This window comes from Heteronotia binoei, chromosome 18 (genome assembly GCF_032191835.1).
Source record: "Heteronotia binoei isolate CCM8104 ecotype False Entrance Well chromosome 18, APGP_CSIRO_Hbin_v1, whole genome shotgun sequence".
Lineage (NCBI taxonomy): Eukaryota > Metazoa > Chordata > Lepidosauria > Squamata > Gekkonidae > Heteronotia > Heteronotia binoei.
This window is the reverse complement of record NC_083240.1, coordinates 48419148-48437845: the sequence shown is the minus strand read 5'-3', so window position 1 is coordinate 48437845 and position 18698 is coordinate 48419148. Positions and strand designations below refer to the sequence as shown.

The window sequence follows — 18698 nt, the reverse complement described above, 5'->3', positions numbered from 1 at the left end:
TTCTGTGCCATTTTAGTATCATCAGGGTGGCATTTTTTAATCTCTGGTTGTTCAACAAGAGAATTAAGAAGAATTCTGACGAGAAATACCTACTACTGGTTGGTAATTCTCATGAAGTTAGTATTAAAGCTGTAGAATGTCCTTTCTCCATGGCAGCAGAAAAAGGACTGAGGGAAGAGTACTTCCCTCATCATGTGATCATTTGGACAGGAAAAGAGCCTGTAGCTCTGCTGTGCCAGGGGAGTGGGAGCACTCAGCCACAAAATTCTAGAAACTTGCAGAAAACTTTTCTGCGGTAGGCTATCTGATGGGACTGAGCAGAAGACATGAAAATAAATGGTTTGTGCCTGCAGAATTATCTGAAAGTTATTCACTGTCAGGAGTAGTCAGCTGCTCAAATGCAAGGTTTTTGAGGAATAACAACATGCAATCTGAAACACCAGAGTAGAAATATCCCTACCCAAAGCAGGGTTCTTGGAATTCCAAGGACAGGTATGAGTAGCACCCTGTTAGTTAAACAGACAAAAACCCTCTCGGGGCCAAGATCTCATTTAACAAGAACATCTACTAATAAAAGGCAAGGTACTTTTCATATGGGTGCCAAAATAAAAATATTTGTCCTAAAATGGTGTATTTTGTTCTCTTCTGTTGGTTTTTTTTTTTAAATTGGCTTTGCTGAAACCATATAGCAGCCAGCTGCAGAGAAGTCAGATTTGAAACATTAAAGCTCATGGTACTGACCTTTAACTTGCCGAACAGAACTGAGGTTCTTTTCAAAAGTATCATCAAATTTGGGATTTGTGATGGGTTCAAAATCACTTGTGTAAACTCTTCCAGTAGAGGTGGAAAAACAACATTTACACATACAGGTGTGATATCTCAAACGCCCTTCGTCAAGATATGGATGAGCTAAGGCATCCTTAGCGGATATTCTTTTGGACTGAAATTTGAAGGAAGAAACACAAGCATAGAATCAGAGACCTCAAGAGGAACTCTCTCAGTATAAAACTCTTAATGTCCTTTACAAACTGCTGTGTCTTATTGCTACATCCACTAGGAGGCAGCATCTGTTCGGAAAAGCCAGCAGTGCTCTATGCTCTGCTCTTTCTACATGGCACTAGGTAAATGCCACATACAATTTCCCCCAGAAATAAGTTTTATTTGTTTTAATAGTTTTATCCCTAAAAAGATTCAGCTCACAGAGCTACAGCAAAATAAAACAATAATAGCATGCTACCGTGAACAAAAAGTTCACTCCTGTGAGACCAAACCAGCGGCCAGTGCAAGCCCTGAGAGTGTCGCCCAAGGCTTCCTTTAGCAAAGCCGCAAGACAGAGGCAGGCGGGCTCCCATTCAACAGGGCTGCTGGGGCTGTTTTTGGGACAGCTCACAGATATGGGCTGAAGCTGTTCTACCTGCCTTGAGAGGGACGGGGAAGGGCAGCAAAGAGATGATGTGAGAACTAGCACACAAGGTCACAGATGATCATGTATCCTTCTGTCACTCTAGAGAGATGTGTATTAGTGCAAGAATCCTGACTCACATGTTGGAGACCAAAGGAAGATTCAGAAAGAGAGGCTGATGTGAATTATCTAGGCATGAAAAAAACATTCTTAATTCCTCTGAATACCAGGCTGCTTAATCTTTCAATAGATCGGGGGGGGGGGAAGGGGGGGAGGAGAGGAGTCCTTCAACCTCTTACCTTCAACCTTTGGTTTCTTGGCGTTTTCCCATGGCCTGTTACTCTCAATAGGCAAAGGATTCAAAAGGCAGAGGCTGGCACAGAGAATCCTCCCCGACATAGCCTACTTCTATGCCACAAGCAAGGATGACCAGGAACAATCCACTGACTGGCTACAGATCTCTCACAAGAGCCTGCTAACTGGCTGTTCCCCCCACCTCGGCCACACACAAGAGCACCCACGGATAGGGTTTGTTCATGAACAAACATCCCAATTACAGAATGCCCTCTGCACAGAAAGTCTGCCATATCTATATACTGGGGCAACTTGAAGCAGCATCATGTAGACAAGAATCAACATGCAGTTTGCTGCTGATTTTAATTTAAGTCATTTACTTTACTTGAACTTTTGCTCTTTTGTTTTTTGTAAACCCCCCCCCCCCATGTGTTCTTTGGGTAGAAGGTCTGGCTGCAAATTGGCTCGAAAAATTATTATGAAATTTCACTGTTTCCTCCCCCTTCAGTGTCAGCCTCCTGGAGCTCTCAGCGATGGGAAACATTTCAAATAAACATCCTCTTGCATCTTCAATGGTCTGAGAAGCTGGATATGGTTCGGGGGCGGGGGGGGGGGAGAAGTAAGGACTAATCCTAATTTCTGTGAGCCTTCTCCCCACTCTCATAGGTGGGCCTTTCTTCTATTGTGAAAATGTACTTATTTCAAGGATATTGCTCTCAAGAGGAAAGTCCACCAGTAAGCAAAAGGGGATGAAATGCAAAAGGGGAAGCTAAATTGCCAGGGGCAGGGCTTAACAGGCAAAATGCAAAGAGGCCCCTGCGTGAAATTCTCTGACCTGAACGGAAAAGAATATGGGGTGAAACCTCAGATGGGAGAATACCACTTCCCTTCCAAGGACTGCCATCTGTATTAACAGAGCTCATGGCTGGGCAGGTTAGAGAGGATCAGATACCTTCTTTTTATAGAAATTTTTTTACTGTTCACTTGAGAAACATCAATGAAGAAATGGAAACTCATAAAAATGTATGGGAGTAAACAGGGAGACCAAAATGAATTAAATAATGGCCGAGGAGCCTCAGCGGATGCATTTTTAATCTTGCTCTTCCCTCCACACACACCTCAAGAAGGGAGTGCCTGTTTTTTGCTGTAATTTGGGAAGGACTAGAAGCCCAATTCCTTCTTTTGCCCACAGTGTCTGTTTCCTGACCAGAAGCCAAAGGCATCCCTCAGCTCCTGAGGATATTTTCTGGGGATACAAAAGAAGCACCCCTTACATGACCTCTGTTCACGTCTATTTTGGGGGAGGGCACTTGGGGTTATTCCCATCCCTCACTACTGTTCTTTACTGTTGGTAACTTGCCTCTCCTACCCACAGCAGTTTGCAATGGATACTGGAGCCTGCAATCCAGTAAAAAAACCCAAACCTGTTTGCACCTTGCTTGGTTACCTATGAATATGATACAAAAAACATTCATTCCAACCACCACCTCTGTTTTAAATGCAAAAAAATATGCAAAAGCACGGACTCACTGGATCAAAGACCAACATCCTACAAAGGAGATGAACAGCTTCGTGTGTAGCTTGGCTAGATAATGTGTACAGGACAGGAAGGGATGGCTGTGAAAGAGAAGAGAGGAAACATCAAGCCTTATTGGAACAAAAGTGCATGTACGACATGGGAAGCTACTTCTAAATCAAGAACACACACATTGTTTTCACGGATTCAGAGCAGAAACAACTCTGGCTCTCTCAACACTAAACAGCTCAACACTAGCTTAGAACTGTATAGCACCTTAAGAACGTAAGATTCCTGCTGGATCAGACCATGGATCCCTCTAGTCCAGCATCCCATTCCTTACACTTGCAAACCAGATAACAGAATGCCCACTGTCCTTCCCCTCAGCAACCGGCATTCAGATATATCCCGCCTCTGAATACAAAGGTTCCATTTAGCCACCGTGGTTAACAGCTGTCTACTTTTTTCTCTTTCAGGATTTTCTCTAATTTGCCTCTTTTACCTATTGGCCATTACTACATCCTACAGCAGCAAGTACTGCAAGTTAACTGTGCACTAAACATCATTTAAAAACAGAAAGCAGGCTGTAAGTTTTCCAATACAACAACCCTTTTATCTGTGATCTGCATTTTACATTTCCCACTCTGGAGAAATTTTGCTGGTATTGCACCTTAAAGCCCTAAATGGTTTTTGGAGCAGGGCCCCGCAAAGAACTGCCCCCCTCCCCAGGAGCCAGCACATACTTTGAGATCAGCAAATGGCTCCTTGCTTTGTGTGAGCTACGTGAGCTGCAACGAGGCCGGCCAGTATGTGGAATGAGGACCTGTGGCTGTGACCCCCAGAAACTGTGGACTTCTCTGCCCTGTGAAGCTTGCTGGGCCCTCTCACTCAAGACACACTAGAGATTGGTCAAGATTTTTTAGAATTATCATGGAAGACTTTTTATTTTTCATATTCCTGCCACGATACTACTTTAACCTTTACTGTTGGCTCTTTCTTAGTGTTGATTACTGTTTGGGGCTGCTTTTTTGGCTCTGGCCTTTCTATTAATATTAAATTCTGAAACCTGCTGTTGTTGCTATTTTAAATTGCTGCCAACTCTTGGAAACAGTTTAGCTAATTTATCAATTTTTAAAAAATTATCTGCTTACTGTGATTTTTTTTGTTGATGCAAATCACCTTGTTGTAAGGCAAGAGACAAAAAGAGAGCTTAGTGCTATGCCCCATGACCCTAAATGACCAACACTTAGTTTAAAAATGATTTTTAACTAAGAATTATAGTCATGAAAGATTTTAAACTCAGCTGCTTAGTAGTCAGCCTTTCTTAGCTCCCACTTCATAGAATCCTAGAGTTGGAAGGGACCTTCAGGGTTATCTAGTCTAACCCCCTTGCACAATGCAGGAAATTTACAAATTCCCAACACTAAACAGGTCCACATTCCCACCACATCCTCCCAGTGACACCTGCTCCAGGCACAGAAGATGTTCAAACAACAACAAAAACCCCTCCAGGACACTTTCGAAACTGGCCTGGAAAAAAATTGCTGCCTAACCCCAAAGTGGTGAACAGCATTTTCCTGGGTGTACAAGAAAAAGGCACAAGAATTTAGCACTGATGCAACTCTTCTCATGATCTGCCTAATTCACAGAATCAGCATTGCTGTCAGATGGCCATCTAGCCTCTGCTTAAAAACCTCCAAAGAAGGTGAGCCCATCACCTCCTGAGGAAGCCGGTTCCACAGAGGAACTGCTTGGTCTCAAAGTTCTTCCTAAAGTTTAGTCAAAAACTCTTTTGATTTTCAACCCATTGGTTCTGGTCTGACCTTCTGGAGCAGCAGAAAACAATTCTGCACCATATGACAGCCCTTCAAGTACTTGAAGATGGTGATCATATCACCTCTCAGTCGTCTCCTCTCCAGGCTAAACATACCCAACTCCTTCAACCTTTCGTAGGACTTGGTCTCCAGACCCCTCACCATCTTCATTGCCCTCCTCTGGACACATTCCAGCTCGTCTTCTTAAATTGTCCTCCTCTGGACACATTCCTTCTTAAATTGTCTATATCCTCCTACATCTGTGACAGGATCACACCTCCAAGCCACTTCAAAGCAGCTGTAAGAATGGTCAACAGTTCACCTATAGGAGTTCCTTTGGGGCAAGAGTTTGAGAGCTGAACTTGAACCAGCAAGAACTGGCTGTGAATACTTGCCACTGACCTTGGTGGTGGTGGAAAGTGCAGTCGAGCCTCATTTAGCTTGTGATGACCCTACAGGGTTTTCCAGGCAAAAGGTGGTTTGCAATGGCTGCCTCTATACAGCAACCCTGAACTTCCTTGGTGGTCTCCTATACAAGTACTAACCCTACTTGGCTTCTGAGATCAGGTTAGTCTAGGCCATCTAAGGTCAGAGTGCCACTGACCCTAGGCCAAGTCAATTTCATTTGTCCAGTGTCTTGCTGAGAAGTTAAAATTGGATTACTTCCAGATATGCTGCTGAGCCCCTTAGAGAAATGTTATTCTCTGGTTTGATGTGGTATCTCAATTAAGGCTGGTGATTTTTTTTCACACCATTGAAAGAAAGAGGTTTCTTCTATGTACTAAAGTCCAATTTTAAAAGGGCAGAGGGTTTGAAACATATATATCTTTCTAAAGCATAGATCTTGGAGCAGTGATAGTAGCTGCAGAAGGGCACCTCATCTCAGGAATTAATATTCAACTCTGCAATGAAAAGAAATTAAAATCCATTCTGAGGAACCTTATAAATGACTTATGTTCTTTATATTTAAATAAATGTAAATAGAATTAATTTTCTGTGTCTATATATAATACATAGCATTTTTGTGGGCATCGTAACTTTTATTGTTGGAACTCTGTCTTGGTGCTTGGGGGGCAACAGTGGGAGGGCTTCTAGTGTCCTGGCTCCACTGATGGACCTCCTGCTGGCACCTGTTTTTTTAGCCACTGTGTGACTCAGAGTGCTGGATTGGATGAGCTGTTGGTCTGATTCAACATGGCTTCTCTTATGTTCTTTATGCCAAGTAAGATTGGGGTTTTTTTAAAGAATAATGATACAATTGGTATTGTGAACAGTTTATACCAATAAAGGTATTGACTGACTGACCATATTGTGAACAGATGGGGAAACTATATCCAGGTCAGCAGTAATAATACAGAGCATTTATGAACATGTGCATTATTTTCTAAGTTGTGGGCTGGATATTATTTTGGCTTTGTTATTTGATTTTACTGTTAATATTCTTTTATGGGTTTCTTACTGTAAGGTATGTTGAACTCATTTGTGGAAAGCAGAGTATAAATATTTAAAATAAAAATGCAGTGTGTGAGTGTGCTCAGATTGCTGAATATTCATTATCTTAGCATTTATGACCGCCCTGCCTTTAGGCCCGTGTTGACTTCCATGTGGGGCTGAAAGCAGATAACCCACCTTCCCGTGTGGGAGTTTCTGATGCCCTCTCTGGTCTCTTAAGCGGCTGTATTTCACCAGTGGTCCCCAGAGATAAGCTCTTGGGAACTATGAGACCTAGTGGCTGCTGAAATGTTTCTGGGCACTGACTTCCTTCTTGGTTCTTGGAGATAAAATTCAGAAGTTTTGAATGTGCCAAAAAAAGAAGAAAATTTTGGCTATTCCCTACTAACCAGTTAACTAGCAAAAAGCTGAATTCATCCTGGGCATGTGAATCACCGCTGTGTGCCTTCAGCGTGGATATATGGACATAGAATTCTTATATCTCTGGGCTTGGCATCTGTCCTTCCTTTGGAAGCTGCAACAAACAGCGCCCTCTTCTTCCCAAACCACAGTCAGTTCCTTTGCTGTTTTGATGCAAGAGATTTTCAGAAGAGCCCAAGAAGACCTTTGAGTTCAACAGGAGTACCCATTTGGAAGCATCTGACTTTGTTCTTCATAGGAGGACACATGGGCATGGAGCATCCTAATATTCTGTCATTGGCCTTGCCCTTTTGCAGATACTTTTATCATTGTACTTTTCCTCAAAATTCCAAAAAGGGTTTGCAAGGACTCTAGCACTATACCAAGAAAAATGATGAGTGAAGAACAGGCTTCATAAAAAACTTGAGGGTATATTTACATTACCAGTTCCCCTATTTCAGGAGTGGGGAACCTTTTTCCTGCAAAGGACCATTTGGATATTTATAACATCATTTGAGGGCCACACGAAATTATCAACTTAAAAAACAGTGCTCCGCTGAGGGAGAACAATTCAGGTCAGCAAAATTAATGCAAATAATTGGTTTTCTTTTTGAAGTCATGTGGGGAGAGCCTAATTTCACACACACGCACACACACAGCCCTAGGCAAATGCCTAGGTCCAGGGGGGTTTTTTGTAGAAAAAGCCCAACAGGAACTCCTTAGCATATCAGATCACATCCCCTAATATTAGCATATTAGGCCACACCATCTGGGATAATCAAGTACAAACTGAACTGGTGGTAGCTGGCTCCCACCCCCACCCCTCTCTCCCTTCCTTCATGCAGAAACTGTAGCTGCTCCCAGCAGACCTTTAAAGACACTCACATACCCCAGTAGCAGTCCTTCACAATGCCCACCACTCAGGCTCCACAGAGAGAGAGAGGGAGAGTGGGAAATGAAAATAAAGAAATGGGAAGAAAGGAAAATGAAATGGGAGGAAGAAAGGGGTATAAAGGGAAATAAAGGGGAGAAGAAAGGGAAGAAATGGAAAGAAAAGGAAATAAAGAAATGGGGGGGGGAGAAAGGGAAATAAATGGGAAGAAATGGAAATAAAGGGGGGAATTAAGAGAAACAACGAGATGGGGGGAAGAAATAGAAAGAAAGGGAAATAAATGAGGGGGAAACTTACCTGAATCGTGATAGTGACTTTTCCAGGCCCTGCAGCAATCCTGGTTGGCCAGCCAGGTCCAAGGAAGGCCACAGCGCAGCTGGGCTCCATGATCCTTGCCAGCCAGCTGGGCCCCAGGGAGGTTGCCACGTGGCTCAAGTCAGCCCAGCAATCCCTGAGGGCCAGATCAAGTGATCTCGAGGGCCATATATGGCCCTCTGGACAGACGTTCCCCACCCCTGCCCTATTTTGTATATAAGATACTGTCAAGTTGCAGCCCTGTAGGGTTTTCAAGCCAAGAGACATTCAAAGGTGCTCAGTGGCCCTGAGGGCCAATCTAACCACAACCAACCTTGTTTATTTTCTGAGACCTGATGAGGTTGGATAAGAGTGAGCTATCCTGGGCCATCCAGAGAATGGCACCAGTTTCCTGACTGGTCTTCAAATAAATGGCTTACTGGGTGACTTTGGACAAGTCAACTCTTTCAACCTAATCCAATCTCACAGTATTGTTAGGATAAAATAGGGGAGAGGAGGACCATGTATGGCACTCTGGACAGAAGGCAGAATGAAAATGTAACAAAACAAACTCAAATAAAATTGCAGGCTGCCTTACAGTGGCAGAGCTCAGCATGGTTGGGTGATCTCAGCTTGGCCCCTGACTCCAGTGTGTTTGGGACCTTCCCTTTGATGCAGATGAACTTGGACTGGTGCCATGAAGTAAATGTAGGCATCACCCAGTAGTAATAATTAATAATAATTATGTGGCGCTTTGTGTAGTATAGTCAGGAGATCTAAAGATTGTCTGGCAGCCTTAGGTTCTAGTTCTTTTGTGCTGAAGTAGACTTATTTGGAGGGGGGGCTGAAAGAGCTCTAGAAGAGCTGTGCTCAATCCAGGGTCACTCAGCTGGCCTCATGTGGAGGAGTGGCAAATGGAATCTGGTTCTCCAGATTAGAGTTTGCCACTCTTAATCACGACACCAAACAGGCTCTCTATCACCCAGCGGTGAGAGGAAGTGATGTGGGTTTGATGAGGTCTGGCTACTGCTTGCATGTGGATAGGATGGAAGGGAATAAAATGCAGATGTTCCCTTAAGGACAGGGACAGGGTGATAGTGGCAATGTCAACAGGAGTTGGGCATGATCTGAGTGTACCTCTTGGTGTTTTCTGCAGTAGGTTTTGTGCATAGCATCACAACAAGTTTAGTCAATTAATGAAGAATTTATATAGAAGTGGTTTGAAGACGGTTTTGAAGATTTAGTAATTAAATGCTTTGCTGTCAGCAGAGGATAACATGCCCACAAGGAGCCTTCTTTTGAAAGTATTTAAAAAAATTTTTAAGAAAGAGGGGGAGAGGTAGCAAATTTTAAGCTTGCTGGTGAACTAAAGTAAACTTCCTTCAAGAAATGGTGACCCCATTAAAAATTAATTTCAAAAATATATAAATTATTTTAAAATGGTCTATGGAGGATGAAGTAGTGAAATCTCAAATGATTAAGTGGGCAATTGATGTAAATAAAGAAATACAGATGGAAATTTGGGAATACTTGTGGAAGAATTCTAAGAAGCTCTCGACGTGTCATAGTATTAAAGAGAACTGTTTTAAAATGATGTATAGATGGTATATGACTCCTAAAAAATTGGCAAAGATGAACAATAGGATGCTAGACAGATGTTGGAAATGTAAAAAACATGAAGGTTCTTTCTACCATATGTGGTGGACTTGTGAAAGAGCAAAAAAGTATTGGCAGATGATTCAGCAAGAAATTTCTAAGATCTTGGGATATGAATTTAAGAAAGTTGCAGAGACTTTTCTATTGGAATTACAAATGGAAAATTTTTCAAAAGAAGATAGAATTGTAATTTGGTACTTGCTTTCAGCTGCTAGGACATTATATGCGCAGTTGTGGAAGCAAGAAAAAATACCAGAGAAATGGGATTGGATTATAAAAGTTATGACATGGAGCGAAATGGACAAATTAACAAGAATATTAAGAGACTATGATTTAGAAGTTTTTAAGATGGAGTGGAAAATAAAAGGACATTGGATAATTTTTGATAATGATTAAGTTTTAAAAAGAAGAATATAAATTTTTGTTTTAATAGTTAAGGGTACCTTTAAATATTTGCATTTTAAGTAAATAACACCAGTGGGGGTCAAGTAACGGGGGGGGGAGGGGGGAGTAGAAAGTAATATATGAGGTAGATAAAAGAAGTTTTTAAAGATGTAAGAAATAGATTTATTACCATATGTTACCAATAAAATTGTTTTAACCAGAAATGGTGACCCCATGATAACAATAAATCAGATGGAAAGGAATGAAACAGGCATTCAAACAGAACCTTGGTCAGCAGCATAAGGGCCTAATCCCAGCTGGTTGAACAATCCAAGGTCATTTCCTGTGCCGCAAAAGTCTGCCAGATCTAGAGCATCTCTTCCTACATTTCTGTTCAGTAAGACTTCTTGAAATTTTGAAACTGCAAGTATTTATACTTGGAAGTCACTGAGATGGTACTCACATGCTTTGTGCTAGCATCTGCCTTCAGCATCACATTATCTCCACATATTGTATGCTGTTCTTACATTTGTATCTCCCCCTTTCTTTAAAAATAACTTTTAATTGCAATTCCCCAAAAGAAAAAAAAAACATAACAATGGTGGTGCTACACATATGCATCTATTAAAGGTTCCCAAATATCTAAAAATATATCCAAGCACAACTGTTGTCTATATTCCATGCACTCAGACATTGAAAGAGTTCTAAGATCCTCAGTCCATTGGATTATGAAGGATAGGCATTTATCTCCCTAGCGTAGTAATAGCAAAAGTAAGGGCAAGGAAGGTCCATTTTCATTGTCTACGTTTTATTTATTACAGTAGATTTTTTTGCCTGCCCCTCCCTGCTTATGTGGGGCTCAGGGCAGTGCACAACAATTTAATGCAGTGCAATATAAAATAAGTTACAACCATGAAACTACGATATTTAATATTCAGAAACGATGAACATTTTAAGAAGCAATGTTAACCTTCAGTCGGGGGGGGGGGGTGCTAGGTAGATGGAAAAACAGTTGGTGCCCTCAACCAAAGGCCTGGCAGAATATGTCTGCTTTACATGCCCTGTGAAACTTTGAATAAATCAGACAGGGCATGGATGTCACTTGGCAGAGAGCTCCACCAGGCTGGGCCAACGGCCACCAGAAGGGTCTTATCTGCTGATCTTAATGCCCTTCAGGGGACATACTGGGAGAGGTGCTCCTGAAGACACATGGGTCCCTGACTGTTATGGGCTTTAAAGGTAAGCACCAAAACCTTGAATTTGATTCGGTGCTCCTCTAGCAACCATTGCAGTTTACGCAGCACTGGATATATATGTGCCCTCCATAAGGACTCATGTTGCCACATTTTGTACCAGTTGTAGCTTCTGAATCACTTTCCAGGGAAGCCCCACGTAAAGCAAGTTGCAGTAAACCAGTCTGGAGGTGACCGTTGCATGGATTACTGTGGCGAGACAGGTAGGGCCGCAGGGGGCCAGTTGTCTGACTTGGTGCAGTTAGAAAAACGCCCACTGGACAACACTGGTGATCTGGGTCTCCATAGATAGAGTGGGGTCCAGAATCACCCCCAGATTCTTGACAGCAGGTACTGATGCCAGAAGCACCCCATCAAGGGCTGGGAGTCGGCTTCCCAATCCAGTCAACCCCCCCCCCCCCCCCCCTAGCATCAGAACCTCCATTTTAGTTGGATTCAGCTTCAACCATCCCACTACAGCCTCCAAACTCTCAGCCATATTTTTCGGAGCAGAGTCCGGGCAGTCGCCCATCTACAAATATAGCTGGATGTCATCAGCATACTGGTGACACCCAAGTCTGAAATTCTGAACCAGTTTCAGCACAATCCAGAGGGGGGAGGGGCTGAAAGCGCTCTGGGAGCGGACTTGCTGCTACATGGGTTCCAGAAGCATTTGCGTCGATGTACGACTGGAACCGCCACAGTGGAGGGGAGCTACGTGGGCGGGGGGCCGCCCCAGTGCCACTCCGCCCGAGAGCAGCAGTGCCTGAAGGCTGTGCCCGAGTGTGGGTAGAAGTGATGCGAAGTGCGGTGCTCAGGCAGAGGAGAGGGTGGAGTTGGGGGCACGGCCAGGTTTAAGCGGCTTCCTGAGCAGTTTGGGCCATGACAAACAGCGGCGTGTCCCATAGGCACTCATTGAAACCAAAAACAAAGGTCGCCTCGCTCGCAAACCCCTTAGAGAGCGGCGTAATTGCCTCACCAATCCCCTCGCGCCTCGGCCTGGCGAGCCCCCTCCCCGGCGCCCAATCACGGTCCCCCCTTCCTAGAAATACTTCCGCTCTGCCTCGCAATACTCAGTTGTTAGGGAGAGGAGCGCAGGGCAGGAAGTTCTGCTGGTGAGCTCCCTGTCACATGGACTTAGAGCGAGGGACAGGCAGGCACGTTGGTGACAGGTTTTGCACTGCACCGTAGCTTTGACAGGATCTTTGACTTGCGCGGAGGAGAGCGAGGTCTCTCCCCTGGGGCTAACTGGTCTTGTTTCCAGGTCTCTACAGGTTCCGGGCTTGCGGAGGCTCTGCATGCGAGCGAGGACTGTCGCCAATGGCTGGGTAAGTTTCACTGTGCACCCCCACTATCCTCCCCCTCCCCTCACTCTTGGCTGCTTGATGTGCGAGCATCCCTGGCACTTGAACCAGGCAGTTGGCTCTGGCAGGGGGCATTTGCTGAGCCCGCTCCTCTGTGCTGCTGCCTGTCCCCTTCCCTTGGTCTGCCCTCTGCCGCATTCCCAACACCTGGAAGGGCATGAGGGGTGTGTGTGTGGCAGCTGCCCCGATGCAGGGAGGTGGGTCAGAGACTGTCCCTTTAAGAGAGCATCCGGCTGAAACACAGCCTGCTCTTCCAGCTGCTGCTCTTACAGGTGCTCTTGATCTCTGTCTCTGTTTTGCAGGTGGGACTCCAACACAGAGGCTTCCACGTGTGTCGCTCCACCGCCCCCCCACTCCCTCAGCTGTTTCTGCCTGCCACTCAGAATGGAGCCCCGCCCACAGCGAGACTGCCCAGCGCGCACCAGGGAAACTGTTGCACTCTGTTTCGGAAAAATAAAGTCTGAGTTGTGCCCTCTGTTGTCTCTCCTGCTTGGCATCTGCTGCACGTTCCCGGGGCAACCCCCCCCCCCACATCAGTGGCCTCTCCGAGGGAATGCCTGGGAGGGTGGGCAGACTTTGTTCTTGTGGGGGGGAACGGTCTATGAGCTGCCACGCTGTCCCCTGCATGGCTGGACAGGGGAGGGGGGGTGCTACCCCTCAGCCTGCCCAGGCTGACGGCCTACCTGACCGCACAGGGCTGTTGTGAACAGGACACTAAGGGGGGGGGGGCTGTTGAAGTGGATGCATGCCCAGCGGCTCGCACTCTCGAGTTCTGTGGCCCCCAGGGGAGGTGTTCCTTGCACATAGTAGGGGGTGGCAGCAGGGCAACACCGGGGGGGCCTTCGGGTGGTGCTGGTCATGTCCTTTGGACTTGGTCTGGCCGCTCCCAGACATACATTCCAGCTGCTGTCTAGGACAGCAAACTCCTGTACTTGGGACTTCCTGCTTGTCCGCGCATGCCTCTGCCCCCCTGCCTGCCATTGGCAGAGTCTCTGACAGCAGGAGGGAGTGGGGGGATTGACGGCCTCTCAGGCGCAGGCTTTCCACCCCCTTGCCCGGTCATGTGCAACGGGCTGGCCAATTCCATGATCCCTTGCGAGCCTGTGCCTCCCCCACCCCTGCCTCGGCAGCGAGCCAATGGCATGCGCCTGGGCAGAATCACCATGGCAATGGGTTCTCTCTCGCTTGTCGGGCCGCTTTTCCCCCTCCAAGCATGGCGTGCCGTCTCCCCTTTAGGAGTCAACTGTGGCCACCAACACTAGTTCTGCACTCGAGTGCAGCTACACGGCGGTTCTCTGGATTGGGCTGTTAGTCTCCAAGGGATAGATAAATAGTTTAAAAGTACATAAGCATCCTCAAAAATGAATCAATATTCCAGAACAAAACTTATATGATTAATTACTTCCTCCCCAAAAGACCAAATAACTGTATAGATCAAAGCATATATTTAAGACACACATATAGGTTACAACACCAACTATTAGGCACTTTATTTAGTCCTTTACTTAAAAGGTGCTGTGGTGTCTAATATATCCTAAATGTGACTGGTTGCTCAGCTTGAGATCCAGAAAACAACAGGGATGAAGTTTAGGGCCGTATCCCACCTCTTTGGCAAAATTGGGCTATCTACTCTGCAGACCATATTTATTAATTAACATTATACACATTTTCTAAACAAATATTATAGGTTTCATTTTCAGCACTGATTCAATAAGAGTTTGCAAGAGTAAAGGAGATGCTAAAATTCTTAGTGCTGAAGGGTGATATTTAGATGCATACAACCTGATTTTCCTACAAAGCAGGCTCAGGGCAGATTCTATCAGAAATCTAACATTAAAACAATATTAAAATTTACAATATAAAAACAGCTAACATACACAGCTTAGAAAGCATTGTCTCAACAGTCATGATCACATCAAGCCCAAAGACCCCAAGGTTGCTGGGGTGGGGTGGGGGGAGGAAGCCTAATAAAAGGTGATGTCTGCTGCTTCAACCGACGGACTGGTGAGAGGGCTCTGTTCACAAGCCCTGCGGATCTGCCTGATCGGCCTCAGATGGAAAATGGCAGATCTGGCAGTGAGCTGGGCCTCCATAGGCATCCAGGAGCACCTTCAAGCTGGCACCAATGGAGCCCCGTCAAAGGATGGAAGCTAGATTCCCGATCCCGCTTCCCTGAAGCCCAGGCACAGGACCTCCACCTTCAATGGATTCAGTTTCAGTCAGCTCTGTTGCAACCATCCAGCCGCAGCTTGTAGCGATCCACCCAGCTCCTCTGGGCTGAGTCTGGGCAGCTGTTCATTAGTAGATAAAGCTGGGTGTCATCCACACATCAGAGACAGCCCAGCCCATACCTCTGGATAATCTGGGCAAGGGGGCACATATAGATGTTAAATAACACTAGGGAGAGAATTGATCCCTGCAGCACACCACATTCTAGTAAGGGCCTCCAGGACAACTCTCCCCAAGTGTCCCCGACCTTGGAGAAAGAGGCCAGCCACTGTAAGGTGAGCCCCCGTATCCCCACATTGGTAAGGCAGTGGGTGAACACATCATGGTCAGCCGTATCAAATGCTGCTGACAGATCAAGAAGTATCAGCAGCACTGATCCACCTTTATCCAGATGTCTCCTGGGATCATCTACTAAGGCAACAAGCACTGTTTCTGCCCCATGAGCAGGGCAGAAGCTGGATTTGAAGGGATCCAGGATGTTAAGCATCCTCCAAGAAGACCTGGTGCTGCATCACCACCACCATCTCCACTACCTTGACCAGGAATGGAAAATTATATACTGGCAGTAGTTTGTAAGAACCACAGGGTCCAAAGATTTTTTTTAAAAGGAGAGGGCAGACCACTGCCTCCCTCAGAGCCCCTGGGAAAATCCCTGTAACAGGGACAAGTTGGTCATATTGGACAAGGGACTTCCAGGTCCCTTACTGTATCAGATGAGGCTGGAAGGTTGCGGTGGAGTGAAAAGACTTTATCTGCAAAGTGAAAAGACTTTTATCTGCAAATGCCTCACAGCCTATTTTCAATTCCCTAGCATTTGGTATGCTCTGAGGCAAAGAAGTTAAGGACTGAATTATTCTAAATAATTGGACCAGGCATGAGCTTGCAGACACAACAGAGGCCACATAGAAATCCTTTTTTGTGGCCTTCAACACCATCTCATAGGTTTTCGTAATGACCTATAGGGTGTTCTTGTGGCTTCATCAAGGGCTTGTTGCCACCCCCTCTCTAGTTGTCTTAGCTCCTGTTTCATCTGCCTTAGCTCCGGGGAATACCCTGGAGCCAATCTGGCATGAGGGTGAAGAGGGCACAGGGGAACAAGCACACCTATGGCTTCAGAAAGACGGCTATGCCAGTCTTCCACTAACTCATCCGATGGGCCGCCAGGGGGAATTGGATCCCACAAAGCTTCTTGGAACCTACATGGGTCCATTAGGCTCCATAGGTGAGCATAAATTCTCTCGCTGCTTAAACAGGGAGGATTAGGCGTGCATAGCTTGGCCTTCAGATATCACATCAGTAGTAATGCAGTCCACCATAATCCCTGATGAATCCGGAAATTTTATTGGAACAAGGGGGGTAAATGCGCAATAGCAGCCCTCAAACTGTTTAAGGCAAAAACACTCAGTCAGCTCACATCTGGTGCCCCTTTTAATATCACCGCACCCCCCCCCAAAAAAAAAAATTGGAAAGTGTCCAAGCAACATTTTTGAGATCAATTCTGAAGGCCCCTCCTAGCATTCCAAATGATCTTATTAGAACTGAACTGGACCTGGTCCCAGCAGAGGCAAGGCTCTGGATACTGACCATCCAATACTGGCTGAAACTCATTTTTTATCCCAAAGGGCTGACAGGCTTAATCCTTCAAGATATTATAGAGCCCCCAGGCTGAAAGTGATAGAGGAAAGACTTCCCTTTTAAGTCAATACCTTAGCAATACCTTAGCAAAGGAAAGAGTGATGGTGGCACAAAGGATACTAGATACTGCCAGACAAACTGACTTAAATAACTGACAAATATAGTGCACCTTTATAGAGTCGTTTCACAGGTTATCTCCCATGCGATATTTGTTTCACCTAGAAAACCATGAATACAGAAGAATATTCTCGCTTATGAGGTGGGATGCCCTCCCTTCTACAGTTACAGAGGGCAGATACAGGAAAATCCCCTATGAAGCTCATATATGCCCTTGCTGTAATGATGGCAGAGAGTCATTAGTTCATGTCTTTTATGATTGCAAGGTGTAGAGGAAGCACAGGGAATCCCTCCTGCCTTCCATGATTACTCCTCGGACTAGCAGTCAAAAAATATGCCAACTTAAAGAACTCCTGGAGGGCAGATATCCTGCAGTTACTCTTAAAATAGCTAAATTTGGTTGGTTCGCCTTTAGGATGAGAAAATTACCGGTACTAGTAGCTTAAAATGCCAGAGTACGTTTGTTTTAATGGCCATTTCTGCATATTTTTCAAATTTAATAATGTTATAATACTTTTATCATGTTTTACAGATAGTTCTTATGGATATGTATAGTTATCCCTTTTGTTTAAGATGTTGGCTTTTGCCATAAATAAAATCTACCATTATCTCTGACGCAAAGATAAGGTCCAGGTTGTGGTCTGCTTTGGTGTGGGGGGGCCACAACAAACCTGGGGAGTCCCAGTGCCGCCATGGACAACACTAGGTCCTTGGTCTGGGAGAAGGCCATATCTTCAGCATGGATATTGAAGTCTCCCAAGACGAACAGTCTGGGGTCCTCCGTTAGACAGATAGTACACCAGCCAAATGGGCAAGCTCTCCTTGGCCTCGCACGGTAAGCTCACATATTCAGTGCCAGCAGTCTCCTGGGCTTGGAGCAGGGGTTGCTGGGGATGCATATGTGTGTGGGAGGTATTTGTGAAGTTCCTGCATTGTGCAGGGGGGGTTGGACTAGATGAACCTGGAGGTCCCTTCCAACTCTATGATTATATGTGATAATAGACCATACCTCTGGAGTCTGTCATCAGCAACCAATTATTCAGGTAGGGAAATAGGAAGCACCCATGTATCCTCAATAAAGCTACTATAGCAGACAAACGTTTAGTGAATACTCTTGGGGCTGTAGCCAAAGCAAAAGTAACACACAATCCTGATATGAATGAACCCCAACGTAAAATGTAGGCACTGTCTATAGGTATCATGAACTGCAATGTGGAAATACGTAAGTGTCTTTCAAGTATATCACTGCAAACCAGAAACCTGGAGTAATGGAAAGCTAGACCTTCTCTGGGGGTAACATACAGAATTTCCTTATCTTCAAGTACTCAAGTACTTATTAAGATTCAAGGTCAAGAATGTTTCAGAGACCTCTGTTTTTCTTGATGGCAAAATAGTTGGAATAGAACCCTTCTTCATTGGTCTGGAGAGGTTCGATGGCTCCCTTACACAGTAGTTCCCCAATTTCATACTCCAAATGAGAATCAGGAGCCTATATGGAGCTGGGAGAATTAGAGGTAGGAGAATACCATTTAAATTCTAAAAGATACCCAAACTTTATTAAGTTTAACATCCAAACATCAGAAGTAATGGAACACTAATGAGAACAAAAGGCAAGTAGCTGATTTTGAAACAATTTTGAAAATTCCATGTAGAATTTCTGGGGGACCTGTTTTGTTGCCCCCTTTGCCTAGGTTAATGTCTCCTAGGCTGAGACTGAGAAGTATAGGGTGTGTGGTACTGCTGGTAAGTAGGGGGTTGAAACCTATATCTTTTGGGGGACAATGGTTGCTGGTGGTGATTAGAGAAGTACTTGGTCTTGGCAGCAAGCTATTGTTGGAAAGCCAAGTCCAAAGATTTTATGGCAGATTTACTTTTCCACACCTTCTCTAACACTTCATCCATCTGCTTACTGAATGAAATTTTACCCTCAAAGGATGAATCATCTATGTGAGACCTAGTGTCCAATGGGAGTGCTAAAGTTCTCAGTGAGGAATGCCTCCATAGAACTACAGTGGAGG

At 45.0% G+C, this 18698-nt stretch overlaps 1 protein-coding gene across 2 annotated transcripts in view; it reads right to left on the bottom strand.

Moving 5' to 3' along the window:
* Window positions 1-18698, bottom strand: part of NLK (nemo like kinase) — a 278351-nt gene that overhangs the window by 42492 nt on the left and 217161 nt on the right. For both annotated transcript variants that reach the window (XM_060258771.1, XM_060258770.1), the window contains exons 8-9: window positions 3227-3313; window positions 742-940 (exon numbers count right to left, since the gene is read on the bottom strand). In XM_060258771.1, the coding sequence (XP_060114754.1) occupies window positions 742-940; window positions 3227-3313 (286 nt within the window). The remainder of the gene's footprint in view (window positions 1-741; window positions 941-3226; window positions 3314-18698) is intronic.